Source organism: Microtus pennsylvanicus, chromosome 9 (assembly GCF_037038515.1).
Source record: "Microtus pennsylvanicus isolate mMicPen1 chromosome 9, mMicPen1.hap1, whole genome shotgun sequence".
Classification (NCBI taxonomy): Eukaryota; Metazoa; Chordata; class Mammalia; order Rodentia; family Cricetidae; genus Microtus; species Microtus pennsylvanicus.
In genome coordinates, this window is record NC_134587.1 from 694,792 (window position 1) to 722,110 (window position 27,319).

Consider the following 27,319-nt stretch of genomic DNA (forward strand, 5'->3'; position numbering starts at 1 on the left):
AGAGCTCTCATACATATAAAATAAAAATTAGTAATTTCTTTTAAGAAGGAAGGAAGAAAGGAAAAATAAATGCACGGTATCCTTGTCATGCAGGAGTAGCTAACTAATACACTCTTCTATAACACACACAATCATTCCTTTTTCCTGCCTCAGATGAGGTGAGGCCTTGGCCAATCATGCTTACCCATAACTGTAGTTGGGAGGCAGTGGGTAGGGGATATGTTCCCGAGGCATCAGGAGAAAAGTGCGTCCAACATGCCAGACACTGCAGACAGACAGGAAGAGGAAGGAAGCCCTGAGGCTGATGTCGCGTTCATGAAGGAGCTATGGAGAGAGGAACAACTCATCATAATAACTCTAGGGCTCACAAGAGTGTTATAGACCATGGTCAAAGGTGGAGAGAAAAAGTGTCTGTGGGTAAGTGAACGAATGAACAAAATGTCATATGGCTACTTGACAGAGTATCATTTGGCCTTTAAAGGGGAAAGGCTATCATGGCACAATACAGATAAACCTTGAGAACAAGACATCAAGTGAAGATAGCCAGTCACAGAAAGACAAATTCTGTATTATTCTACCTACAAGAGATTCCTGGAATAGTCAGTAGTCTCATATAGAAAGTAGAATGCAATTGTTAGAGGTTGGAATGGGGGTGGGAGTAATGAGGAACTTGTGTTAACAGGTACAGGGTTCCAATTTTATAACATGAAAATTTCTGGAGATGAAGGATGGTGCTGGTTGCTCAGCAGCATAAATGTACTTAATACTACTAACCTGAGCACTTAAAAACTGGTTATGGGTCAGCAGGATGGTTCATTGGGTGAAGGTGCTTGCTACCAAGCTTGGTGATCTGAGTTTCTCGCCCACAACCCACACGATGGATGGACTCCCTCAAGGTGTCTTCTGACCTCCGCCAACATGCTCTGCCCAGCCCCCAACACACACACACACACACACCACATCAATAGATAGTTTTTTTTAATCCTGATAGCATATTTTATGCTATATGTATTTTATCACATGTGAAAAGTGTAGGCGGCAGAAGCTGGAAGCCGCATTTCTAAAAAGCTCCAGCACAGCCTCCTTCCCGCCCTCCCAGAGCTGCCCAAGGACTCCTGGTCCTCACCATCCTTCCCCTAGAGCCCAGGAAGCAGCTTTGTGGCACCTCCTCATATGACTCTCTGAGATCTTTTAGTCTAATGCTATTCCTCTCCAATTGCAAGACGTCCTTCCGGCCAACTCTTCACACAAGAGTCCAGCTTGTCACTGGGCTGAGCTCGCAGAGGCCAGTCGAAGAGAGGGAGGAGGGATTAAATGAGCAAACAGGTCAAGGCCATGGTGGGGAAATCCACAGAGACAGCTGACCTGAGCTAGTGGGAGCTCAGGGACTCTGGACTGACAGCTAGGAGCCTGCAGCCTGCATAGGACAGAACTAGGCCCTCTGAATGTGGGCTACAGTTGTGCAGCTTGGGCAGTCTGTAAGGCCACTGGCAGGAAACCAGGATTTATCCCTAGGGCATGAACTGGCTTTTTGGAGCCCATTTCCTATGGAGAAATACCTTGCTCAGCCTCGAAGGGGTGCGGGGTTCTGCCTCAACTTGATATGCCAAACTTTGTTGGCTCCCCAGGGGAAGCCTTACCCTTTCTGAGGAGTGGATGGGGAGATGGGAAGAGGGTGGGTGGAAGGTAGTAGGGGATGGGAGGAGGTCAGGGAGGGGGAAGTGTGGTTGGTATGTAAATGAAAAGAAAGTTTTAGTAGAAAATAATAATAAAAAGACTATTTAAAAAAAAGGAATTCAGCTTATAAAAGACATCTGTGGGAAGCCACAGGGCCACTCTCCCTGGGTTCCCCGGAGTGACTCACACAACAAAGGGAACCTCTAAATTCCTCAACTTCCAGGTTTGAAACCACGAAGTGAGACAAACCTCAGAGGCCACAGAGAAAGCAGCTGAGACCTATTGAACTAAGACTCCCACTCCTGCCCCAGCTCTTCCCTCCCCGCTCTGAAGAGGAGATACATCAAGGCAAGGGAACCTGGGACGTGGCTCTTGCACCAGCCACAGAGGGTCTAGCGAGCCCCGGGCAACTCAGACTCTGCCAAAGGTGCTCACAGGACTAAGTGAGGTTCGTGAGTCCAGGGGTGGTCTGACCGAAGCCCAGAGAGAGTGCCAGCCTGAGCAGTTTGGGGTCCACCGCTTTCCCTCCTATTGCTCCCCACTGGTCACCTCGTAATCAAAGGGTGGTTATGGCAGTGTCACCTCCCACACCCTCCATCCCACTGCAGCCTTCAAAGAGGAAGAGCAGAGAAAGAGGGGAAGAAGGCTTTTGTTGTTGAGAAAAGGTCTTGGATAGGCCAGGTAGGCTCGGAGCTCACTGCATAAAATGACCTTGAACTTCTGGTCCTCCAGCCTTCCTCTGCCTTGTGCTGGGACTGCAGGCGTGATACCCAGCCTGATTATACAGTGCTGGGAGTTGAACCAGGCTTTGTGCATGCGAGGCAGGCATTCTAACTACTGGGTTAGTCCCAGCCTCAAGGTTTTCTTTCCACTCTGCTCTCACCCTTCCTCAAGGAGGAAACGTCCCCTCAAGTTAGGCACTATACACCCGCTTCATCTCATTTGCAGGGGTTTTATGACAAGCCCAGCTCCATCCGTCACTGGTGGCAGAGACAGAGCTTGCCGTGGTTACCTTAGCCCAATCAGAACCCATCCCATGGGTGACATAAGGCAGTAGCAAGATAAAGCTGTTAGCAATGACAAACACTAAAATCATTAGCAAAGCCAGGTCTGTGGTTCCTGCCTGTAACCTCAGCACTGGAGAGCCTAAGGCAGAAAGACAGAGAGCTTGAGGCTAGCCTGGGCTCCAAGATTCAATCCAGCCTGCCCTACACAGTCAGATGCTGTCTCAAAACCAAATTACTCGAAGCTAGGTATCGTGACACATGACTATAATCTCAGCACTTGGAAGGCTGAGGAAGAATGATCACGAGTTTGAGAAAAAAGTGGACTCCACAGTGAGTCTTGGGCCAGCTGAAGAGGCCTTGTCTTAAATAATAACAACAATTAATTAATTTAATTTAATAAAAACAAAACCATTAGCAGAATGATTGTTAATGGGCTACTAACATCCTTGCCAACTGTTTGTTCTCTGACATTCATGGCTAGCCCTTGGAAGAACTAGAAAGACCTTTGTGTGGTTTCCAAGGTCCCCACTGGCCCTTCCTACCCCTTCCCAAAGCTGCAGCTCACTCAGGAAATGCCCCCTCCGACAGAGTCCCCAGTTTCTGTCCTTCCCTGACTCAAGGATATCATGATCACATTTTCCTTCCTAGCTAAGAGAGTATAGTCTTAACGTAAAGAGGGTAGCTCAGTGATCACAGCTCACCCCCAGAAAAAGACAGGCCTTGGTGCAAGTTCAAATCCCATGGTTACCAGCGCGGTACCTGAGACTCAACTGTGTCACCTAAGGAATGGGAGTTAAATTATGCCTTGAAAGCTGGCAGACACCATTGCAGGACAGGATGTGGAATAAATAAGGGCTCGGGGGCTCAATAAGTGTTGAGTGATAGTATTACAGGTGTGACAATGTAGGTGACAGTGTACAGAAACCAGAGGACAGCCTCGGGCACCATTCCTCAGGGGACAGGGTCTCTCGCTGGCCTTGTGATTTGCCACGTGAACGAAGCTAGCCCAGAGAATCGCCTGTTGCCGACACCCACGCCGGGATTACAAGCACACATCCATACACTCTGCTTTTTCACGCGGGCTCTGGAACTCTAACGTGGGTGCTTGTGCCCACACAGGAGTCAGTCCCTGGACTGTCCCCTGAGCCCAGCTACGGGTATTTTTACCTTAATGATGAGGAAGACTACGGAGGAGGAGTCAAACGCTCCATTGTACAGGGTGATGATGGTTGAGCGGTGTTTTCCAAAGAGATTCCCGATCTGGGAAGGACAAATCGAGCTGATTTATTTAATCATGGAACAGTTATTTTCCCTCCTTGGCACCCAGTTTGGGCCAGACATGATTAATATCCAAACCACTTTCTCCCCAGTTCCTCCCACCCTGGTTTGGGTCAACCCCTCTGGAAACAAATGATGTCCCCATCTCTCCCAGGTTCCTGGGATAAGGGGAACAAGCTCACACCTGTAGGTTGGTGATGAGAAACAGGATCCCTCCCACTGCGAGCATGGGCATGGCCAGGAAGAGCAGCAGGGCAGTGTCTGGAACCATAAAAGTCATAGGAGTGGTGATCTCATTGCAGCCCAGAGCCCCTGAAGTTGTACACACTCCTCTCTGCTCCAGGAGGCTCCAGCTCCTACCAGGTTTAGATTCTCAGAAATACTTGGAGTTCATTTCAGCAGCCTGCTGGTATCCTTTGAGGGCTTTAGGGAATGGTCAACAGACTACCCAGTCGTGCCTGCTGAGATGTCCTGAGACCCTCTTCTCCTCACCAAAGATGGTCCTGGGTCTCTGCTATACCACAGACGCCTGCTCCATCACTGCGGGAATCGGTCCCCCAAGTCCAGCCTCAAAACCATGCAGGACCATAACCTTGAGCAACCTTCTGAATCTGCCCCACTCTCCTCCCTGCTGCAGAGACACAAGAGACTCTGCCCTGCCTCACTGGGGCCTGTGAAACTGAGAGAGATGCCTGTGACCGTTCCCTCTGTGAAGCTTTGAGAGCTGCCTTTGTGGCGAGACTGGCATTAGAGATGCTGCATGGAATTAAGTGTGCTCCTGGTTCCAAACAACACAACAACAAAACCCAACAAGTCAGCAAAACTGGCACGTGAGACCAGTGTGCTCCTGGTTCTAAACAGCACAACAACAAAACCCAACAAGTCAGCAAAACTGGCACATGAGACCAGTGTGCTCCTGGTTCTAAACAACACCACAACAAAACCCAACAAGTCAGCAAAACTGGCATGTGAGACCAGTGTGCTCCTGGTTCTAAACAACACCACAACAAAACCCAACAAGTCAGCAAAACTGGCATGTGAGACCAGTGTGCTCCTGGTTCTAAACAACACAACAACAAAACCCAACAAGTCAGCAAAACTGGCATGTGAGACCAGTGTGCTCCTGGTTCTAAACAACACAACAACAAAACCCAACAAGTCAGCAAAACTGGCATGTGAGACCAGTGTGCTCCTGGTTCTAAACAACACAACAACAAAACCCAACAAGTCAGCAAAACTGGCATGTGAGACCAGTGTGCTCCTGGTTCTAAACACCACAACAAAACCCAACAAGTCAGCAAAACTGACATGTGAGACCAGTGTGCTCCTGGTTCTAAACAACACAACAACAAAACCCAACAAGTCAGCAAAACTGACATGTGAGCAACATGTTAGTGTTCTGCAGTCATCTCTACACGACTCAAAATCACTGAAAACGTGACTTTGAAGAGGAACAAATTTGGCCGGGCAGGGGCGTCCTGTACCTTTAATCCCAGCACTCAGGAGGCAGAGGTGTGTGAATCTCTCTGCATTTAAGGCCAACCTGATCTATAGAGAGGGTTCCAGGACAGCCAGGGCTACACAGAGAAACCCTGTTGCACCAGGTAATCCAAAGCTTGTTGGTATATTAGGTCTGTGCTAGCAATCTCAGTTTGGGGGTTTTGTTTGTTTGTTTTTGGATTTTTTTGGCAGCAGGTCTACATTTGTGTGTGTGTGTGTGTGTGTGTGTGTGTGTGTGTGTGTGTGTGTGATGTGCACACACACACTGGTATATCTGCGAAGGCCAGGGGACAACTTTTGGAAGTTGGTTCTCTCCTTCTACCATGTGGGTCCTGGGAATCAGACTTGATGGCAAGCACCTTTGCCCACTAGGACACCCTTAGCATCCTTTACGAAACCATTGTCCTCAGTCTAGGGAAGCTCTGGAAAGAGATGATTCTAGAGATGACTCACGCTGTTTGCCATTCACTTTCTGCCATTAACAAATGTACATCTCCTAATGAGCTAAAGACTGGGGACCAGTTTCACGATAAAATCACCCTAACCTCAATACTGACTCCAGAATAAAAGTCCTGATTTTTGGAGGAAGAGCGACTTTTGCTGGGCTGGGCTGGGCTGGTGTAACGGTTTGAATAAGGATGGCCCTTATAGGCTCATATATTTGAATGCTAGGTCATTAGAGAGTGGGGTTACTTGACAGGAACTAGGAGGTGTGGCCTTGCTAAAGGAAGTGGTCACTGGGGAGGTGGGCTTTGGGGTTTCAGAACCCCAAGCTAGGCCTAGTCTCTCTCTCTCTCTCTCTCTCTCTCTCTCTCTCTCTCTCTCTCATCTCAGTTTCTGTTCCCCATAACAAAGGGAAGAAGACAGACAACTGGCATTTCCAGACTTTTATAGTAATCATTGGAGGCATTTTTCTTTTTCTTTTTTTTTTGTGTGTGTGTGTGTGTGTGTGCAATAGGGTTGTCAATTTTGATTCTGCTAATTGAAGATATGTTCAGAATTACCTGGCAGGTTACAAAACAACAAAAAAGCATTTTAATGCCGTGTAGATACAATTCTTTCCTCAGTAGAATAAACGTCTCACAGACAAGCAACAACCCGGCAACTCTTAGGGACTCTCAAATCATGCATCTCTGAAAATACCACAGGCCCTCTGCCTTCGGCACCTGTTCTGCTCACCCCCTCCCCCAGCCTGTCTCTCCCACCCACCTGTGGGCACTCACCCGCAGAGGTGAAAGCAATGATGAGTGTGGCACAAGTGTAGAAAAATCTGAAATACAGAAGCATCCAATTAAAAGAAGAAACTTGAGGATCAACCAGGAACCTGCTCTACCTCCAACATTGGATAGAACTCGACAGCATTCTCAGCCAAGGAACTCCAGAGACACAGACACTTCTGAGAGGCCTCTCAGCACCCGAGAAGTCAGTCCTGGTAGACTGAGATGTGGACTTGTCTCCACAGATGGTTTGAGAGTAAATCTCAATTGTCGACTTGATAAGAACCTAGAACCGCCTGGCATTGAGGCGATTACATTAACTGATATGGGAAGACCCATCTTGACTTGGGTGAACCATTCCCATGGCAGGGGATCCCGGACTACATAAAACAAGGAAAGTGAGCTCAGCATTCGTCCTCTGCATGGCCACAGATGCATGTCAACAGCTCCCTTGGACTCCTGCCGTTGGGACCTCCCTACCATGATGGACTGGAGCCTGGAACCATGAGAAAGGGCTTCCTCCCTTAAATTGCTTTTATCACGGTATTTTTTTCCTCGTCACAGGAAAGTCATTAAGACATGGATTTTGCTCCTCCCAGGCTCTAGGGCTAAACCGGGAAGTGCTGGCTAATAAGCTCAGCTGACAACAATGGGATGTGTACAAGACTCAGGAGCACGGTGGGCAAAGCCCAAGCAGGCCCCCTTGTCCTGAGGCCAACCACTTGGGAAAGGGGTTGATGCCTAATCTGCAAATCAAAACCTTGGATTCTAATTCCTCCTCCACAGAGGACTTTGGACGAGGCGCTGCCTTTCTCTGGGCCTCGGTGGTTCTTTTCTGGAGAAGGAAATGGTTAGTGACCACATGCAACCAAGAACTTCTACTACGCATTTGAACTCACAAAATCATAGACAGAGCAAAAATGCTATCAAGATTGTGTGTGTATGTGTGACTGGACTTTCTGGTTGTTGAGAGTTCAGGTGACAACTTGGTGTTGCAATGAGAGAAAGGCTGGATGTACCTGGATCAGACTGATCTAGATTCCAAACGCAAAGCAGCTGAGTTCACAGCTGGGGTGTGGCTTAGAAGTTGTGGTGGCTTCAATGAAAATGCCCCCCATAGGTTCACATTTATGTCCCTTGGTTCTCAGTTGGTGGAAAGGACAGAAGGCACAGCCTTGTTGGAGGAGGTGTCACGGGTGGCTGGCTGTGGCACTTCAAAAGCCTGTAGTCACCCCAATTGTACTCCCTCTTCCTGCTTGTGGATCCAGATGTGAGCATTTATCTGCTGTGCAGTTACCTACGGTCATGCCCTCCTTCACCATCATAGACTCTGGAACCAGATGCCCAATGTAATGCTTTCTTTTATAAATCTCCTTGGTCATTTTTGTTGTTGTTGTTGTTTATTTTTTGTATTATTTGACCACAGCAATAGAAGAGTAACCAGGACAGAAGCAGACACTTCCCTGGCTGGCATGGAGCCCTGGGTTCCACTTCCAGCAGTATAAAAAAAACAGCCAAGTTCAAGTGATTCTTGGAAAAAAAAAAATCCTAAGGTTCCAGGGCCCTCTGAGAGGTGGAGGACTTTGTAAACATAGATAACGAAAGCCATACCATAAAAAAGAAGTTCAAAGGACGCAAAAGGAAACAAAAATTCAAGCTTGTCTGACTTAGCTCACTATTCTCCAGAAAGCTTAAAGTATAAGAAACTTGCTTTACTCTGTTTTCCCAGCCTGACAGCTCTTCACATCTGTACCCCTGCTTTAGGCTACACCAGGGATCAGCAGCCCCTGCTTATCAGTGAACTTGGCCAGGAGCATTAGAGTAATCAGGAGGCAGCAGAACCCTGCAAAAGCAGCTTGAGGTTTTTGGTTCATCTGCAAGGGAAACCCCCATGACAAGAGTCATCTTAGTCAGAGGCAACCTGAAGTTCCACCGTTGGGGTTACCCAGAAAATGATGCACAGGGGAGAATAAATACACAGCCTGAGCTACCCAGACGTGAGGCCCTGCTGGAAAAGAGACTGGGAAAGATTCCAGGAAATCAGATAAGGAAATCAGATAAGACAAGGAAAGCGGATAGCATCGCTGAACATATTGTTAATTTTGTAAGCCTGGCCTCTCAGGAAGTGGAGCATGTAACAGGATAATACATTACTGCCTATAGGGGAAGGTGCAAAGAAAAGGGAACCAAGGGTGTAGGAAGAGGGAGGCCCTTCTCCTTCACGTCTGCCCAGGCTGGAGTTTTAGACTTACATGGCTATCAGGCGGGCCACAGTTGTCTTGAAGCGGTCAAAGATGTAGCCAGTGGGGAAGGTCATGAAGTTGTTCATGAAGGATGCCAGGGTGAAGATGAGTGAGAACTTCTCATCCTGAGCTTTGGAGCCTGGGAAAGGAATGTGATCCAAAATCGGAATCGCCTAACTTTCCCACCAGGTTAGTTCCCACACAACGCTCCCCTCTGTCTTGAACTGCTTCGCTGATCAGAAAACTAGCTATCAGGTTGTATTACAATGTAGTGGTCTCTAAGGGCCCCTTCAAAATCTGATACTTCCTTCCTTGATACCCTCTGCACAGAGGATTCTGACAGCCCCTCCCTCATAGAAAAGCTGGCAAGATGAATTGGGAATGGGGTCCTCCCCACGCTCTTCCACCTCCCAGGAACCAGTTTCTTCAACTTCCTTTAAGAAACCATCGCTGTCCTTACCAGGGGGCCCGGTTGCATTGCTCCTGAGCGTGCAGTCCTGTTCACAGGGCTCTGCAAAATATCCTTCTTGTTTGAACACAAACACCAGTGAAGTCCAGCCAAAGAGGACACCAGCGAAACCGATGCATTCCAGCAGCCCAGTCAAGAGAGTGGCCAAGTAAAGGGGCAGGCCCCGGTTTGCCATGGTCTGAGGTGAAGTGGATCCACAAAGCCTCCCCTTAACTTCTGAGACAGGCCGCTGGTAGCGATGTGTGGAAAATTCCTCTGGCAAGCCCTCAAATCCAAAGAGGCCTCTTGCTCCAGCTGTCTCTGGGTTGAGCCAGGAGAACCATGGAATGGTTTAAATGTCTGGATCCTGGAAAAGAAGGCAGAAACAGCCTGGTACTGGAAGCTTGTGGAAAAGCGGTGGGAAGTGGTCCTCAGGAGTAGGGCACGATGCTTTGGGAAGTGAAAACTTTCATACATGACAAGGGGATGTGGCTTGTATCTGGAGTTCATTCCCAAACATGGAAAAACAAAAATCAAAAGACAACAAAACCAATACTGTTCACGTCCCCTCTAATTCAAGGCATCTGTGAAACCACGCATGAGTAAGAAGAGGCGAAGAAAGGTAGGTCTCGATGGCAAAGCATGCCGTAGAGGAAAAGACTATTCTGCCCAAAGTATGGGGGAGAGAGGATATCAATAGCTAAAGTAGAAACCAGTAACCTGAACATCTGAACACAGTCTGCTACAAGAGCAGGCATGGTATATCATACAAATGCTCGGTGTAGCAGCTGGATCTCTTCAATGCGCCAGAGTGAAATAAAAACTTCTCAAGGTTTTGTGTACTTGTCTCAAGGTCGCCAGGCTAGTTAGTTGGTCACTACGCAAAAATATCCCAACAAGACCCTTGTCTAGGATCACAAGCCCATTCCCTGCTGCCTCTGCTAACATCCATCAACTTCCACCAGGCCCAGAGATCGGGGCCCCATCCCGCAGCCGCTCTCCCGCAGATCGCTGTCCCCAAAGCCCTACCGCCACCAGACCGCTGCCCTGCCCAGCCCAGGCCGCCCTGACCGGGCCTGCTCTCCTACCCGGTCCTACTCGTGGTCGCACTCACGCTCCTCAGTTTGCTAGTCAAGACAGTTCTTTCCGCACGCGCGCCAAAACTGGGTTTCCCTGCCGTCGTCGCCCCTCCCAGTCCTCTGCTTGTCGCCTCTCGCTCGCCCCCTCCCGGAAGGGCTTGGGACCCGCCCCCTGTCTCCACCACTTCGTGGTTTTGTGTGTGTGTGTGTGTGTGTGTGTGTGTGTGTGTGTGTGTGTGTGTGTGTTTTCAAACCTCTTCTTTTTCCTTCCTCAACAGCTGTCTAGGATCCGGACAGGGTCTCATTTGCTCTGTTTTGACGGGGTAGCCTTTAGGCTACCCTGCCTCGGCCGCCTCTAACCAAGACAGTTTTAACACAGGTCCCAGGCACTGGTCCAGCCGTGGGGATCAAGGGACACAGCTCAGAGCTCTTGGATGCATGCACATCGTGTTTCCGGCTCTTTACACTGCCCACTTGGGTGGGCACAAAACAGTTTCCCACTCACTCATCAGCTCACGCCCGCTCCAAGCTCATAGTCAGAGCTGCCAAGAAAACCCCACCATAAAATCAGGGAGCTGGGATCAGGACAGAAACCATCATGGGTTGCCTTTTACCCCAAGAACCCCTTTCCTTGCTCCCCCAACCCTTGAGGAACAAACGCACCCCCCCCACCCCCGGCTGCCTCCCAGGTTCTGAGAAAGGCTTCCTGCCAGACTGCGTTGATTAACTATTCATTCATCATCCCATTTTTTATTAATCAAAGACATTTATAATTGCCCATCGGAGCTTGTGATCAGCATGAGATGGTCGGCCTAACCAGCTGCGGTGCTCACTCCAGCCCACAGCAAATGAGCTGATGTCCTTCTCAACTGTACCACGGCGCTCTCCTCTCCTTTGAAAGAGGGCTTCTTGTGTATTAGCTGCAGACCCCATGCCCAGGTTCCTGGCTCACTGCTTGCTCCAAGGAATAGATAGTAAGACTGTAGGAAGGCCAGCATCCGTTAGTGTTTTCCAGATCACCGCCAATAACAAAGTATCAAAAAAGGCTACTCAAGTGACTTACTGCAGAGGGGAGGTGCTGCCATCCTAAACCGCAGTGACTTCAGAGGTGGCAGGCTGAACGAGACAGGCTCCCTAGATGCCCCACCTGTATAGTGGGTGCATCTTAGTGACTGGAGCCGACCTCGAGGAGGCTTGAGGAATGTGAAGTACCATTGAAGCAGAGAAGCAGGATTTCCAGCTCATACCTATCACTGGGTCAGAGAGGGAGCTTTGTAGGGAGTCCTAAAAGGACCTTGCCAAATGTCATGCCACACAGCAGTCCTAACAGGACTTTGCCCAAGGTCATGCCACACGGAGTGAAATCTGCCTGACTCCCAAACTCCTGCTCTTAACTCTCCCAAGCTTGACATCAGATATTTGAACATTGCCGAAAACAAGTCATTTCTTCAAAAATTAAAACAAAAACAGAAGAGGGTGAGGATGGGGACCTAAAAATACAACTCAACACAAAAGGAAGCACAATGCAAGATTTTCTTTCCCTGCAAGCCACAAAGGCACTGATAGGAATGCAAGCCCAGACTTCTGCCCTGGGCTCACGCCTCGCTCTCCTGAGGACCTGGTGGATAAGGAAATGGAAACAGCAAAGGAAGAACAGAAAAAAAAAGGTCAAAGTCAAGATGAAGAGAATTTAGAATGCAAATCAGCAGGAGCAGGCAGGAAGGCACAGCTCACAAGTGGGCTAGAGCACAGGGCTCAGGATAGGCAACCCTAGACTAAGCAGTATAGTCTTTGCCTCTCTCAAGTAGAAGCTCCACCCTACACCCCAGTCGACTGCAGATGGCACTGCCCCTAGAAACACGGCCGATGGACAATGCCAAGCATGGAACTTAGAATGTTCTGAGACTTGGCTGCTTCGGTCGCTGCTGCTCTGATCAGCCTACAGCTGCTCTCCAGTGAGGATTTTTCTTGTAACATCAGAGAGAGGAGTGATTATAACAAGGTCTGACTTAGGTACCAACATCCCCATCTTTCTCCTTTCACCTCCTTCCCCTGAACTCCATTCCTTTTTTTTTTTTTCAATTGATTGCTTGCTTGGTTCGGTGAACCCATGTAAGCACCAGACTCTGTGCCGGGAACTGGCATTCAGGAGACCCAGAGCCTCCCCTCAAGTGGCTCCTTCTCAAGCCAAGGAGACAAAGAAAGCCGATTACTAGAGCGAGAGAATGTTCCTCCAAGCAGAAGCCAGCATAATACTTCCAACCAAAAACATGGGGCCAGGGAAGAGCCTAGACAAAGCAAGAACCTTCTAGAACCGAGGCAGACACTGGCAAGGACAGTGGCAAGACTTAGGCCAGAGCCGGTACCTGGGGGAGGTATTTGGACTTCAGCCCATATCAACCAATCACGTCCTATTGATCCCATCTCTTTCTCTCTGTCCTGCCCATCCTTGGCTACTCAGGTCTTCATCTCTCACTAAGGCATTGCCTACCTCTGTGCCATCAGCCCATCAGCCCATCTGGGTTCTCATTTGATAATACTGATAACACTACTTAACTGTATATATCCTTTCCGGTTAGCCAGCAGTGGAGGGCTAGTCCAGGCTCCAGGGATAAAAGCCACGGACGTCGCATGGACTTGTGTGGCTAGCTACATAAGACAAAATGAAAGAAGCATGTTAAATCGTATCTCTGGGAGTGAAACGCTCGACGGAGTGCTTGGCTAGCGTGCAGCATGAAGTCCTGGGTTCCAAACTCATCTCTGTGGATGAAGATGCTCACCTCTAGTCCCAGCACATGAGAGGTCGAAGCAGAAGACACAGAGGTTCAAGACTCTCCTTTGCTATACAGCAAATTCAAGGCCAGCCTGGGTTGTGTGAGTCTCGTTCTCTAAATAAATAAATAAGATGATACTCCTGGTACAAGCAATGGTCAGGTCCTCAGTCTCCCCCTCCCACCTTCCAGAGCAGTCCCCTCTCCCCCTAATAATCTACACCCCAGTTGCTCTTCCCTGGGGAGGGTCCACAACTTTTGTTGTTGTTTGGGGGGTTTTTTTTTCTTGATTTTGTTTTGCCTTGTTTTTGACACAGGGTGTGTGTGTGTGTGTGTAGCCTTGGCTGCCTTGGAACTCGCTCTGTAGACCATGCTGGTCTCAAACTCACACAGTCCTCCTGCCTCTGCCTCCCAAGGGTGCTGGGATTAAACACCACCATGACCCGGCACACAAACCCTTTCTTAACCTCCTTTCGTGATGGATAAACTGTGAGCCTTTTCACATAAAGGGCTCTGCTTTCTGACACACCAGGCATACAAACGAGGCAGTGTTCTCGAAGAAACAGAACTGATAGGATGAACTAACACAGCTAAACATCAGTAAGGGGTGTATTAAAGATTTAAAGTGGGTCTCCCACCTATGATAATCCAACCAAGAAAAGTCCCTCCCAAGTGCACCCAGCTTCTTGGCCTTTAGTTACTTCTGACTGTAGTCAAGTTGACAACCGAGAGTAGCTGTCGCATTGCCTTTCAGAACGTAGGCTTGTGAGAATTCAAATATTTGGTTTTCCCACCTATCGTCTCAAAAAGGGGGTGGAGAGAGCCTGCTTTGAAAGTTTAAAAAGCAAAAGGTAAATGGAAATATTTTCCTTTTCATTTCCAATGGTAAGGAAAATTCCCATCCTCCTGAGGTAATGCCAGGAAAAAAAATCTCTGCAGTGTGTTGATGATAGCCTATTACTGGTCTCTCTGAGCTCCTCTCCCCTCATCCATAAAATTAGTCAGGTTGTGGTATGGATTACATATAATGTATGAAAATTGCCCAATTAGTACACTGGCTAATATTGTTGTTAACAAAAATTATTTAATTATGGGAAAATCAAGAAGAAATCTAATCAAAAAAAAAGGAAATGAGATTTTAGAAGGATTATAAAGTAGCCCTATACTAACAAAGAAATAAATGGGTAGGGCTGGAGAGAGGCTCAGTGGTTAAGAGCATTGGCTGCTCTTGAGGAGGATCAAGGTTCATTGCCAGCACCCACATGGTGGCTCACAAACACCTTTAACTCCAGTTCCAGGGGATACGACACCTTCTTCCGACCTCCACAGGCCCCAGGCACACACACGTGGTAAACAGATATACATTCAGACAAAATGTTCATACACAAAAAGTAAAATTATTCTTAAAAATAAGAACAAAAAATAAATGGGGAAAGGGTCACCGTATCATCAGTAAGGACTTGAAAGAGCCTCATCGTGCAGAAGCAGTCCCCTGAGATAGATATCTGCGTCTCCCCTGTGACAGGGACCCTGTTGACCAGCCAACCAATTATCCTGTGTGCTACTGGCAGGAACTTGGTTGACACACAAGAGTGGACAGGAAGGACAGGGAACCACAGACCTAGGCTCTTTGGGATCAATCTCCTAGTTTGTTCAAAAACGGTTCTGAGGGGGCTGGAGAGATGGCTCAGCGGTTAAGAGCATTGCCTGCTCTTCCAGAGGTACTGAGTTCAATTCCTAGCAACCACATGGTGGCTCACAACCATCTGTAATGAGGTCTGGTGCCCTCTTCAGGCATGCATGCAGACAGAATATTGAATACATAATAAATAAATAAAAAAAGGGTTCTGATCAGGGCAGGGCTGTGAGTGAAGAGGAGGCTGCCCTGCTCTAGGAGATCTTTGTTTTCAGAGGAAGAAGGATACGAAAGATGCCCAAGGAGGCACTGGAGAGGCCTTCAGGCCAGTCACATCACCAGCCCAGCCCTCGTGGACACTGCCGGAGACCACAGCCATGCATACAGCAGCCAGTCACAGTGAGTTTTGGGGGCAGAGGCAGGAGCACCAGGCCCAATGCTGCTGACCTCATGAGTCCCCTGGGGCCCAGCCCTCTCCCTAACTCTCTCTCCTTCGCTTCATTCCCACATCACATCAGTTATTTTCTGTGCTGCGGTGACAGGTGACCCGACAGACACAGCTCAAATGAGGAACTATTCATTTGAGCTTGCGGTCTCAGAGGCACTTCAGTCTGCCATGGCCGAGAAGGCGAAGCTGTGCTCGCCGCGGTAGTGGCCAAGACTCACATCTCAGGACATTAAGAAACAGTAAGAGCTAGACGGAAACTAGAGTCATCACCACAGCCCAAGACGTAGCTTGGTACCTTTGGACCACGACTGCGGTGGCCTTTAAAAGCCCGCACAGTTAAACCTGAGCAAGCAACCCTAGAAGGCTCTCTACAAACAGGACATCCCTGGTGCCCTCTGTTTCCAGGAATTCTCTGTGGAGAGTCTTTCACATGCTGTTTGCAATTTTTCTCCCAAGCCCATTGATGGGTGAAACCTCAAGGCCCTTTCTTATTGTTCAGGTGATGCCGGGGGCTTCTTTCTTTAATGTTGATTTTTTTTTATCTTTGATGACGTTCGTGTGCATGTAGGTTGATGTATGCACGAGAAGAAGCCAGCGGCACCGGACCCCACTGGAGCTGCAGCTCCAGGCAATTGTGAGCTACCCAACACGGGGCTTCTGTATGGTGCTGAACTCTCTTAACAGCCCACGCTGTAAATACGCTTCCAACGCCTCACTCACCAAACTATGTTTTCCACATTCTTTGCTCTGGATCTCATGGTAAATCTCGCCAACAGCAATCCCAACCCTGCCCCAGCCTGGGTGCTATGCGGCCGTGCAGTTTGATCGACCGGATAAATTAGACTTTTCCTTTTGAATCCAGCCTTGCTCCAATGTTTAGATTAGGCAGATTCTTTGTCAGAACGTCACATGAATAGCTTCTGGTTCCGTTTCCAGTGGGGTCTGTGCTCCCATCTGAAGGCTGTAAACACAGTGTGCACAGCGTGCTGGTCTTGAGAACAGCACCGAATTTGCACAATAAGCTCTACTTACGGCATCCGTGAGCTTCTGTAGCCTGCACATCTGCTCTTACACCGTCCTCCCGACAATCACTTCTGAAAGCGTAAGTACCACGTATTTGGGGTTCTTACAGTTACCGTCCCACTCCCGATACGATTCTCTCCATCAGGAACTTCCCATGTCATTGTGGCAGAAACGAAAGAGGGAAGCTGTGTCTGGGTTTACTGGGTCAGAGATGATTTAGTTCCTCATGGCAGAGAAAGCATGGTAGCCCTCAGAGCACAAAGAGCATACAGTGGAGACCCCCATACCGGGATGAACCAGGAAGCAGAAAGTACCAGGCGGACTACACCCCGAAAATCTTCATAACTACTTCCACCAGCCAGCTCCTGCCTCGTAAAGGCTTCACGGTCTTCAAAATTTTAACACAAGCTGGAGACAAAGCATTGAGACCATGAGCTTATGTTGGGCCTTCCAGATTTAAACAGATAGGTGTGCTGATCAAGGAGACATTTGCGGGTAACTCTTATCAGACCGCTAAAAATGTCTATACCTGTAACTCTGAGAACGCGGCTGGCGCACACTGTGTGACCCCCACAGTGAGAAGACACGGAGTGGCATCTGTGGTGCCCACTCTTCAGTGACCACTGATTGTGTGCTAGAGTTTACCATGGACCGTCCCCCAAAGGCCCGTGAGTTAAAGGCTTCTTCACAGAATACGGGGCTATTGGGAAGTGCTGGAACACTCAGGAGGTAGGTCTTCACAGAAGGTCCTTAGGTCTCCAGGGCTGTGTCTCCAAAGGAATTTAGAAATCTCAACCCCTTCCTCTTTGCTGCCAGGCCATGAGATAAGTAGTGGCCTCAGACAGAGAATTTCCTCAGTCTCAGATGAGGATGTCTGAGCCCTGTGCCTCTCCTACTTTCACTCCCTTTTGGTTTATTCTCAAAGCCTCACCGTGTATCCCCAGTTGGCCTCAGACACATGCCTCAGCCTCCAGGCCACTATCATTCTTGGCTAGCCTTCCTCTTCCCCACTTTGAAATATTTATTTCTATTATTTTAATTACACGTATGTGGGGAGGGGTATGTGTGCATGAACATAAGTTCCCGCAGAGGTCAGAGGTGTGAGAGCCCCTGTAGCTGGGGTTAAAGGCAGTTATGAGCCACCTGATGTGGGTGGGTGCTGGGGATTGAACTCAGGACCTCAGGAAGAGCAGTATGCAATCTGAACCACTTAACCTCCAGCTCCAGTTTCTCCCTTTGTTAAGGACAGGATTTCATGGATCCAAATCAGCCTTAAAGCTGCTGTAGAACTAAGGATGATCTCAAACGTTTGATCCTCCTGCCTCTATTTCCCAGTGCTTTTTCACGGGTGTACACCAGCAGGCCTGGTTTTATCCTGTAATGGTGACCACACACAGGTTTTGTGATACTAAGCACTCCACCAACTCAGCCACATTCCCACCTTTCTTCTTTATAAGCTAATTATCTCAGGTATTTTGTTTTAGTGAATATTGTAGCTCACTGTATATTGGGCACTTTTTAAAGAGCTTTGTGCCTGTTCTCTCATTTGGTTAATAATAACTGTAGGCAGAGTTTTCTTATTCCACAGCCATTCTCAAATAATCGCTCAGAGTCTTAGTAGTAATTGTAAATGCCTAGCCAATAGCTCAGGCTTATTACTAACTCACTCTTACATTTTAAGTTAACCCGTATTCCTTATTTATGCTCTGCTCTCTCTGCATCTGGCTGGTGACTCCAGACTCTGCCCTCCTTCTTCCCAGAATTCTCCTAGTCTGGCTCTCCTGCCCAATTTCTTCCTGCCCAGCTAATGGCCAGTCAGCTTGTTTATTAAACCAATCACAGCAACACGTATTCACACAGTGTAAAGGAATATTCCACAGCAAATAACCCCAAGGATAAGAGTTCCAATATAATGCTAAATTCATTATATTCCCCTGCTGTGACCCAGAGGGATTCAGCAACTTTCCAAGATCAGCTGGGTAAAGTGGGGTACAAACCAGGGTGCTCTGACTCAGCTGATCCCCTTTTTACAAATACTTTATCAAGTGTATGCATGTGTACCTGAGTCTGTATGTGCGATCCATGCATACAGGAACTCTCAGAGGTGAGAAGAGATGTGTCAGATCCTCTGGAATCAGAGTTCTAGATGGATGTGAGCTGTCACATAGGTGTTGGAAACCAAACCAGGTCCTTGGCAACTGTGATAAGAGATCCTAGCCACTGAGCCATCTCTCCAGGCCCTCAGCTGATGTTCTTAACTAACAAACGAACTTGTCTGCCTGCCCCCAAGTACTGCGCAGACCATGAGTTCTGGGAATGGGCTGACAGAGGTATCAATCACTAGCCACAGAAGGAAAGGGTGCAGACTGCTTTCTGACAGCATCACGGAGACGTCTCGCATGGTCTGTGTCTCCCTCGCTCACACAGCTGAAATGATGAAGGCAACGTCATTGTGTCCTGACTCCACTTGTGTCTGCTTAGACGTCTCAACTTTCCACCCCGCAGCCGCCACATCTGCCTAGACAACACATTGGGGATTACCGTGACCCTGACCATGGACCAGCAGTGTTAACCAGAAGGAGTAAAGTTTATACAGACTAAACAAAGATAACTGAAAATGTATAAAATCAAAATTAACCGTCACGTTGTGTCTGAAATAACCACGGTATTCCAGCTCGGCAGATGTTTCAAGGCTATGCTGACCCTCATCTAACATTGATGGAATTGTGGTTTCTATGGGTTCAGCCTTTAAAAACGCTGTACTCCGGAGCTTCAGCACCAAGAGACTGAGGCATTAGCTCACTCTAGGTCACCCTGGCCAAAATGAAAGGATTCTTAGACTCTTAATTGCCTTAACTCCTGTGGCAGTCTGTGTCTTTCATGTAAGTTATTTCATTTTTTGGAGCCCCAGGAAGATTACCCCCATACACATGACTCAGCCTCACTCTGGACTGCTCTAGGAAATAGAGAGGATTTAGGGGAGTCACACCCCCTGGAGATGCTCCAGGGCTCTGTGCCCTTCCACTGAGCCTAGAAAGGTTTGTAATGACTGCTGTGTGGCCCAGGCACCAAATGGCTAGAGTCCTTCTGGCCCTGCACACTGAACTCAGTTTTGTTTAAGAGGATGGGCCTCTAAAGAGGGCCTTCTTCTGGACAAGAGGGACCATCTCTTTAGGATTAGGAGCAGAAACACTGTGAGAGTGCTTCGTAAGGTTTGAGAAGAAACACGTGACCAGGAGCCATCCCTTGTTCTCCTGAGCTAAACCGAGAGGCCAAAAGCAGAGGGCCTGGCTTCCCGATCATGTCTCTCATGAGAGATCCGGTTTTGGTTTTAGTCAAAGTTGAATGGTCAGCCAACTGTGCGAGCTCTGCTTACAGGGTTATTTTGTTGATTAGTTACTTACTGCGTCTCTGTCTTGTTTTGTCCCCTCCCTGCTGTCTTTTCTGGAAAGAGGAGGGCTGGTCTGCACCCCACGCTCACTCTGACTCAGAGACTAGAAGCTAACCTAGGGCATGCACCTCACCCTTCACAGAGTCATCTGCTCCAACCTGGGGTGTGCAGCTCACCACTTAGCATGCCCTCTGCAGCCCCGGTCCCCTGCTTTATATGAGCGGTGTGAATTCCAGTAAACTGTCCTCTGATGCTGCCTGTCCTCTGTTTTGTCTTTTCATCCACGAACACCCGACCTGCCTCTCCCCATTCCTGCCCCGGCTCCATGTGTCTTTCTCTCCTCACTTGGTCCTTTCTTTCCAATCATTTCTTTCTCTGCTTCTCTCCAGCTCTCCACCCCTCAGACTTTTGTCTCTACCCCCTCACTCCTGCTGCTCAGCTCCTGCTCAGGGTCTCAGCCCCCCTTTTCTCAAAGGGCTTCTGGAGCCCGATGAGAGCAAGCCAGAAAATCTTGCTGACTGAGACCTGCAAGATAAGGCCCCGAATGGGACAGGACAGTGTGGGGGGCACAGGGTGACTTATGGCTACAGGAGCTAAAATGTAGCCCTCCTCTGCCCACACACACAGACACACACACACAATGCTTCCTTACCTTCACTGAGATCCCAAGCATCCTAGTACCCTTGCCAGCCAGTGAGTCCAGGATGCCACCTCAGAGGGGCCACAGGATACAAGGCCCTTAGCTGTGTGACCCTGAGGGAGACTGAGATGGAAGACCTCCCCAGTCCTAATGCCCGCTGTTTCTTTCAGATCTCCAAACACACTTCACCTGAGATAGGGCATTCTTTCTGCTTTCTGTTCTTAAGACTCCCTTTTCTTAAGCCTGTGATCTACCTTTATTTCTGCCTAACAAGTCTGGATAGTCTTGCTTTGATTCCTGTCTTTCCTGGGGACGTGTGGAATGGGAGACCAAATGCTGCCCTCCCCCCAAGCATGCTGTCCGTCCGTCCTGACCTCTCCTCATCTTGACCAGGTCTGGAAGTGAGTTTGTGGGAAGGACAAATCACTCCAGCACATGGCTCTGGCAGGCCTTGCCCTTCTCCCTCTGCCTTGCTGGAAAGCAGTGGGTTACATTCCTGCAGCTAGCCCCCATGCTCTCTTCCCTTCCATGGCCAATCCATCCTCCTGAGGCTGACTACCAAGGTCCAACTATCAAACTACTGAAATCCAGCAATCAAAAGCACCGGTTGGCTCACTTAATTAACATATCCAATTAAAATTAAACACCACATTTTAACATGGGGTTCTCCTTGTACCTTTATAAACAGCCATTTTTCTATTGGCTCCATCTGTCTCCTCTCTATGCAGAGGGAATCTAATCCTTTGTCCCTCTGGAACAAATACCCCTGTCCCCTTTCCCTGGGTCCCTTCCCTTTTCCCTCTTCCTCTATCTCCTACCTTTGTCTCTTATCCCTGTCTTCTGTCCCTCTGGGGCAAATAAATCTTCTTTGTGCTGAGAACTTGGCCCTGGGAGTCCTAAGCTGACTCGTTTCCTTTCAGCCAGGATCTGTGGACAAGCACAGGTCAAGAGTGCAAGGAACCCAGGAGCTGCCCAGATCTGCGGCTGGAATTTACTGAGAGTGCCCTTCCCACTAGGGGTCTCAGTTTCTTTCTCTAGAAGCAAACACTGACATCGCTAGACTTCTGTGCAAAGGCTGATCCTGAAGAAGGCTCTCTGGCCGGGTTCAGATGTCTCCAGGCTCTGCCCTTCCGGCCCAGAGAACAGATCTGTTGGGAGCTGAAGTGACCGGCAGTGACTCAGAAACCACGAACTGATGGGCTCTTGCCTTTCTCCTCTACTGCTAAACCACAGAATGGGCTGTGATTGCTCTCAAGGAGGATCCCCGTACTCCAAAGAACATTCTGCCCTGCACAGCTGAAACCAAAGGGTCACCACTCACAGAACAGAGCCTCGAGGTCCTGAGGATGTACCTGGTGCCAAATGAGACTCCTTCCAGAAATGCTCTCTGTGGAAATATCCTTCAGGGCATTCGTAATAGCAACAGTAATGACGTCCATTTACTCAGTGTCCTTCATAAGCCACTGTCACTCTGCCCTAACTGGAGGTTCAGCAGCCAAAAATCCAACCAATTGCTGGTCAAATATTCGGGGAGCTGGAGGTTGCATCTATACTAAACATGTAGGGACTGCTTTCTTTGTCATTGTGTCCCCCAAATAATCATTGATATATGTTTTGTTTTGTCTTGCTAAGTTTGACTCTCATGTAGCTCAGGCTGGCTTTGAAATCACTGTGTAGCTGAGGATAGGCTGTCTGATCAGAAATTCCTGATCTTGCGGCTCCAAAGTGCTGGGATTACAGATGTGCCGCTAGGGTATCCGGCTATTGTTACATTGTTGCTAGGATGCCCCATTGTTACATTGTTGCTAGGATGCCCGGCTATTGTTAACAACTATTTACACAACATTTACAATGTATTCAGTGCCAGGCAGAGGGGCTGGGGAGATGGCAAAGTGGGCTAAGAGTGCGCAATCATAGGAATTGGAATTAAAATCTCCGCCACAGAGCCACATCCTGTAAACTAGCATCAGTGGGTCAGAGTCACGTAGATCCTGGAAGCTCCCTGGCAAGGTAGCCTAGACAAAAGAGCAAGCTACCCCCTCAGTGAGAGACCCTGTCTCAAGGTAACAAGGGAAGAGTGATAGGAGGGGCCTGAGGACCAGAGAGATGGGAAAACATGAGGGTGTGTTCAAGGATCGTGCTGGAGACCCCTTCTTTGCCACTGTCACCCTCCTCCAGGAAGCCACTCTGAACATGCCTGTCTCCTCCCACAGACCCACACAGTCTGTCTTTTTCAGGAAAGTCTTGGGATGTTTTTCTTCCTGCACTGAAGGGATTTATTCTCCATTCCCTCCCCTGGAAGGTGAGTTGTTGTTATGATTAGTGTAGAGGAAATAGCTAGCACTAAACACACTCATGAGGCTGATTAATGAGTTCAAAATGCAATTTATTAACTTACACTGAGAAATGAAAGCCTCCAGCAGCCGGGAATTCTGAAGCTGGCTGGTCAGCGCAATCTCTTTCAGGAAGGGCAGACTTTTGGGAGAGAAAATCAATACTAGAAGATTCTTTATTCAGTACAAAGTCAGTAAAGGAGCTGATGGATTGACACACAGGTGGAGCCTGACACACCTCCAAAGCCTCCTGCCTGCCAAGGACCAGAATATCTAAGTCAGAGTGTCCTGGCATCATCTCTGGACAGCTCTGGATTTTTCTGGATCCTATGGAGAACCTACCTTTAGGACGTTTTCATCATTGTTCTAGCCGGATCACTCCAGTTCTTGTTTGTTTAGGTTCACTTCTGCAGTTTAACAAAACTGAACAGTAAGTTCCAGTCCACAGAAGAAGAGGAGGAGGAAGAGGACAGGCAACTGCCCTCTATATCAGTCCTGCTCCTTTCTCGGGAGCGTGTGCATCCCCGTTATGTTCTAGTCCCACATTTCCTCGGGATGGGGGATCACGGATGGAAAACATGGTGCCAGAAGCCAAATTATCCAGGTTTGAATCCTGGGTCTGCATGGACATGCTGTGGACACATTATCGATGGCAGTTTCCCCTTCTCTAAGTCGAGGGTCACGGGAGCACCTACCCCAATGTGAATCAAGAGAATTCGATGGCTGAGTACACGTGAGGTGCTTAGAGCCGTGTCTGGCATCTGGGAAGCAATCGATACTTGTTAGTGATGATGAATAATTCATTTCATAGATGAGAAAGCTGAAGCCCAGAGAGATAGTCAACCGAGATCATGCGGCCAATGAGGGGTGAAGGTATAATTCCGCACTGCAGAGCTTGCTCCAGCTACCAAAGTCTCTCCTCAGACACCCTCCTACTTTTTGTATTAATGCATACTAACTGTACATACGATAGAGACTGAGTGTGAAATTCCACACATGCTCACACATGCAAGGGTCATTTCCACTTCCTCCGCCCTTCCTGCAGCATCCGTCCCAGTCTCTAGGAACTGTTTGTCTGCTCTCAGAATGACTTTCTTCCCATCCCTGAGAGAGAACACTCTGTCCTTGGTTTTCTCTGCTTGGATTATTTATCTTCCTTGGCATGATGGCCACCAGCTCCATTGCAGCTTCACTGCAACTGACGACCCTGCTTTGTGAAGATTAGGTGTCTTGTCCTTGAACTTCGGAACGCTAAAGGAGAGGTCATTTTTAAGATGCAAATACCCACCTACCTACCAGAATGGGTACAAATCTGAAAGAATGAAATGTTAGGGTCCCTTGGTGTTTGGGACCCTGGTGGTTAAATAAACACCCACTGGATCAGTCAGGTTTAACCCAGGAACGAGATCTCTGTCTCCCCCCCCCCGTGTGTTCTCTAGAGGAAGAGAACTGATAATAATATGACTCTATCTCTATATAAAGGGGCTTTATGAGAATGACTTGCAGGCTGTGTTCCAGCTAGTCCAACAATGGCTGCTTAGTAATAGAATGTCCAAGAATCCAGCAGTTGTTCCTTCCACATGGCCTGATGTCTCAGCCGGCTGGAATGAAGAAATAGTCTCCAATGCCAGAGAAGGAATGGACTTCCCAGAAAGAATGAGGACAAGCAAGTGAAGAGCAAAGGCTTCTTTCTCCCTTGTCCCTTATTTCAGTTGCCATGAGAGGGTGTTGCCCACGTTTAAGGTCTTCAGACCTCAAGTGATCCAGTGAACTAAAAACCTCGAAGGAGTACCTAGTGGCTCGGATTTTTAACTAATTTTAGATGTAGTCAACTTGACAACTAAGAATAGACATTGTATGTGTGCAGTGTGTGTGTGTGAGAGAGAGAGAGAGAAATGTGGTGTGTATAGGTGTATATGGGGGTGAGGAGGGGAGGTGTGTGTGTGTGTGTGTGTGTGTGTGTGTGTGTGTGCAGTGTGTGTGGTATGGTGGTGCGTGCATAGACTGTGTCTGTTTGTGTGCATGAATGTGTGTGTTATGTCTGTGTGTGTGTCTGTGTGTGATACATAACCTGTGTGTTACAGGGATTTGGTCTCATTTAAATATGGACAATGATCGAGTCATCTTACATGGCTTACCTCACACCTGAGCTCCAGTTCCTGGAGTCAGACAGCCATGAGGGGGAGACCCCATATGCTTGAACTGGAACCCCAAGAGATGGACAGAAGCCTTAAAACCCTGTCAGTTCTTCTTGTCACTGGTGATGTAGTTTGCAGAAGTCACAGGCCTTTCCCATGGCTGTCACGTTAGACATTCCTGACTCAAGAGCAAAGAGGAAAGCGGCTATGGAAACATGCCAAACAGGCCTGCCAGAGAGATAAGGCAAAATGTGTTTGAGCTACAAAATGACTGTTGCTTCCTGTCCACACTCCAAATGCTCTCCAGAATCTTCCTTGGGACCCACCCTTACCAAAAACACTCAGAAAGGAAATTCTACTCTCCAAATCTCTACTCTTTAAACTTACCACACCTACCCTTTGACCAAGCCATTCCACTTAAGATTCACCTGAGAAATGAGTGTGTGTGTGTGTGTGCCTACCAGCTAAGAGCGGCAGAGTGCTCACAACAGCTTTGTTCAGAAGAACCCAGGGCCAGTAGCCCACCAAGAACATAGACGAGCAGATTGCCTTTATTCACGCGATGCACACTACTCCACAATACAAAGGAAGTTCAAGGTCATCCTCAGCTACTTAATGAATAGGAGACCAGTTTGGGATACAGAAGACTCTGGAGAAAGAAAGGAAGAGAGGGAAAGAGGGATGGAATGAGAGAGAGAGAGAGAGAGAGAGAGAGAGAGAGAGAGAGAGAATAAAATGTACAATTCTACTTTTGTAAAGGTCATGATGGGCCAAGCTGATTGAGAGGGATGGAAGGACAGTTGGTTATCGCTGAGGGGAAGGGTGGCTTTGCTGTCTTCAGTCAGAAGGTCTTCCATATTGGTTACTTTCCCATTACTGTGACTACATACCTGACAAGATAACTCAGGGAACAGCAACTTATTTTGGCAGTTGAAGAATACCATTCATCAGGGCGGCAGGAAGGAACTTATAACACATTTTCCCCTTATATCTTGGAGGAGCAGGAAGCAGAGAGCAGACCAGAGGCAGACTTGGGTTACAACTTTAGAGGTTCACCACCTAGTGTCTTGCTTCCTTCAGCCAGGGCTGGCCCCATTAGCTGCTTCTCACAGCAGTACCAACAGCTGGGGAACAGCAGTCCTTGAGTAGCAGGTGATAGACCTACTGTCTTAATTAGGGTCACTGTTGCTGTGATGAAACACCATGACCAAAGCCACGTGGGGAGGAAGGGGTGAAAGTTTACACTTCCTTATCACTGTTCATCACTTATGGAAGTCAGTACAGAAACTCAGACAGGGCAGGGACCGGGAGACAGGACCTGGTGCTGAGGTCATGGAGGGATGTTTCTTACTGGCATACTCCCTATGGCTTGCTCAGCCTGCTTTCTGATAGAACCCAGGACCACCAGCCCAGGGGTGGTCTCACCAACAATGGGCTGGGCCCTCCTCCATCAATCACTAGTTAAGAAAATACCCCATGGTCTTGCCTGCAGCCCAACCTTCTAGAGGCATTTTCTCAGTTAAGGTGCCCTCCTCACTGATGACTATGGCTTGTGTCAACTTGACAGAAACCTAACCAGGACATCTGCCCATATGTGAAAGTTCACTGGAATTTTACATTTAGATTAGATCTCCTGTTAGATTTTTGAGTCAGTGTAAAGAGACAGTAGGCAGAAAAGAGACAGGGTTCTGACCTTCAACAGACAGGGCTGTGTTTATTAATGCACACAGCAAGGACTGACCTCTCTCCCTCAGGAAATTGAGGGGTCTACAGGGGAGGGAGGTTGCTGCACCCCTTTATAGGGGCAGGGTGAAGGGCTTGAGACTCAGGAAACTGGCAACCACAGCCCACATATCCTCCTGCAGCCTCTCCTTCCTGAAATGGTTTGCTCAAGGCAAGAGAGGTGTCTCAACGACATTCCTTCCTCGGGTGACCCAACAAGCCCGCGTGTGTGCGACAGGGCTCCTGCTTTAAAGAGCATGGTGCTCTATCAGACAGGACCCTCAGGGCTTAGTACTCTGAACTGTGGGAATGACCTAGGAGCTGGAGAGATGGCTCAGCAGTGGAGAACACAAGCTGCTCTTTCAGAGGACCTGAGTTCGGTTCCTCTGCCCTCCACAGGCACAGAGCCCATCACAGACATATACGCATAATTAAAATAAAACTTCCTATGTTTTGGGATGTATTTTTCTTACATGTATGGATGTTTTGCCGACACGTATGTCTGTGTACAGTGCCTATGTGGGCCAGAAGGGGGTTTTGGATACCCTTAGAACTGGAGTTACAGACAGCGTTCGCTGCCATGTGGGTGCTAGGAATTGAACTGGGAACCTCTGAAAAGCAGCTAGTGCTCCTAACTGCTGAAGCATGTCTCCAGTCCGTCTCGAAAAACCAAATAAATAGTAAATAGATAAATTCTAATACCAAACGGTACTGACCACATAGCCCTCCATCAAACAGGAGGTTCCTTCCCAGTAACACACAGAGTGT

General features: G+C 48.3%; 1 protein-coding gene across 5 annotated transcripts in view; it reads right to left on the reverse strand.

Moving 5' to 3' along the window:
* Nucleotides 1-16,416, reverse strand: part of Slc43a3 (solute carrier family 43 member 3) — a 30,659-nt gene extending 14,243 nt beyond the window's left edge. For 2 of the 5 annotated variants that reach the window (XR_012911760.1, XM_075984674.1), the window contains exons 1-7: nt 10,459-10,552; nt 9,383-9,737; nt 8,932-9,061; nt 6,686-6,732; nt 4,147-4,223; nt 3,852-3,944; nt 185-324 (exon numbers count right to left, since the gene is read on the reverse strand). Coding sequence is in view for 4 of the 5 variants with exons in the window: in XM_075984674.1 (XP_075840789.1) it covers nt 185-324; nt 3,852-3,944; nt 4,147-4,223; nt 6,686-6,732; nt 8,932-9,061; nt 9,383-9,566 (671 nt within the window). In the remaining variant the exon portion in view is untranslated. Of the gene's footprint in view, nt 1-184; nt 325-3,851; nt 3,945-4,146; nt 4,224-6,685; nt 6,733-8,931; nt 9,062-9,382; nt 9,738-10,458; nt 10,560-16,336 lie in introns of those variants that run through there. The other 3 variants (XM_075984676.1, XM_075984675.1, XM_075984677.1) reach the window with 3 other exon arrangements.
* Nucleotides 16,417-27,319: the final 10,903 nt, after the last annotated feature.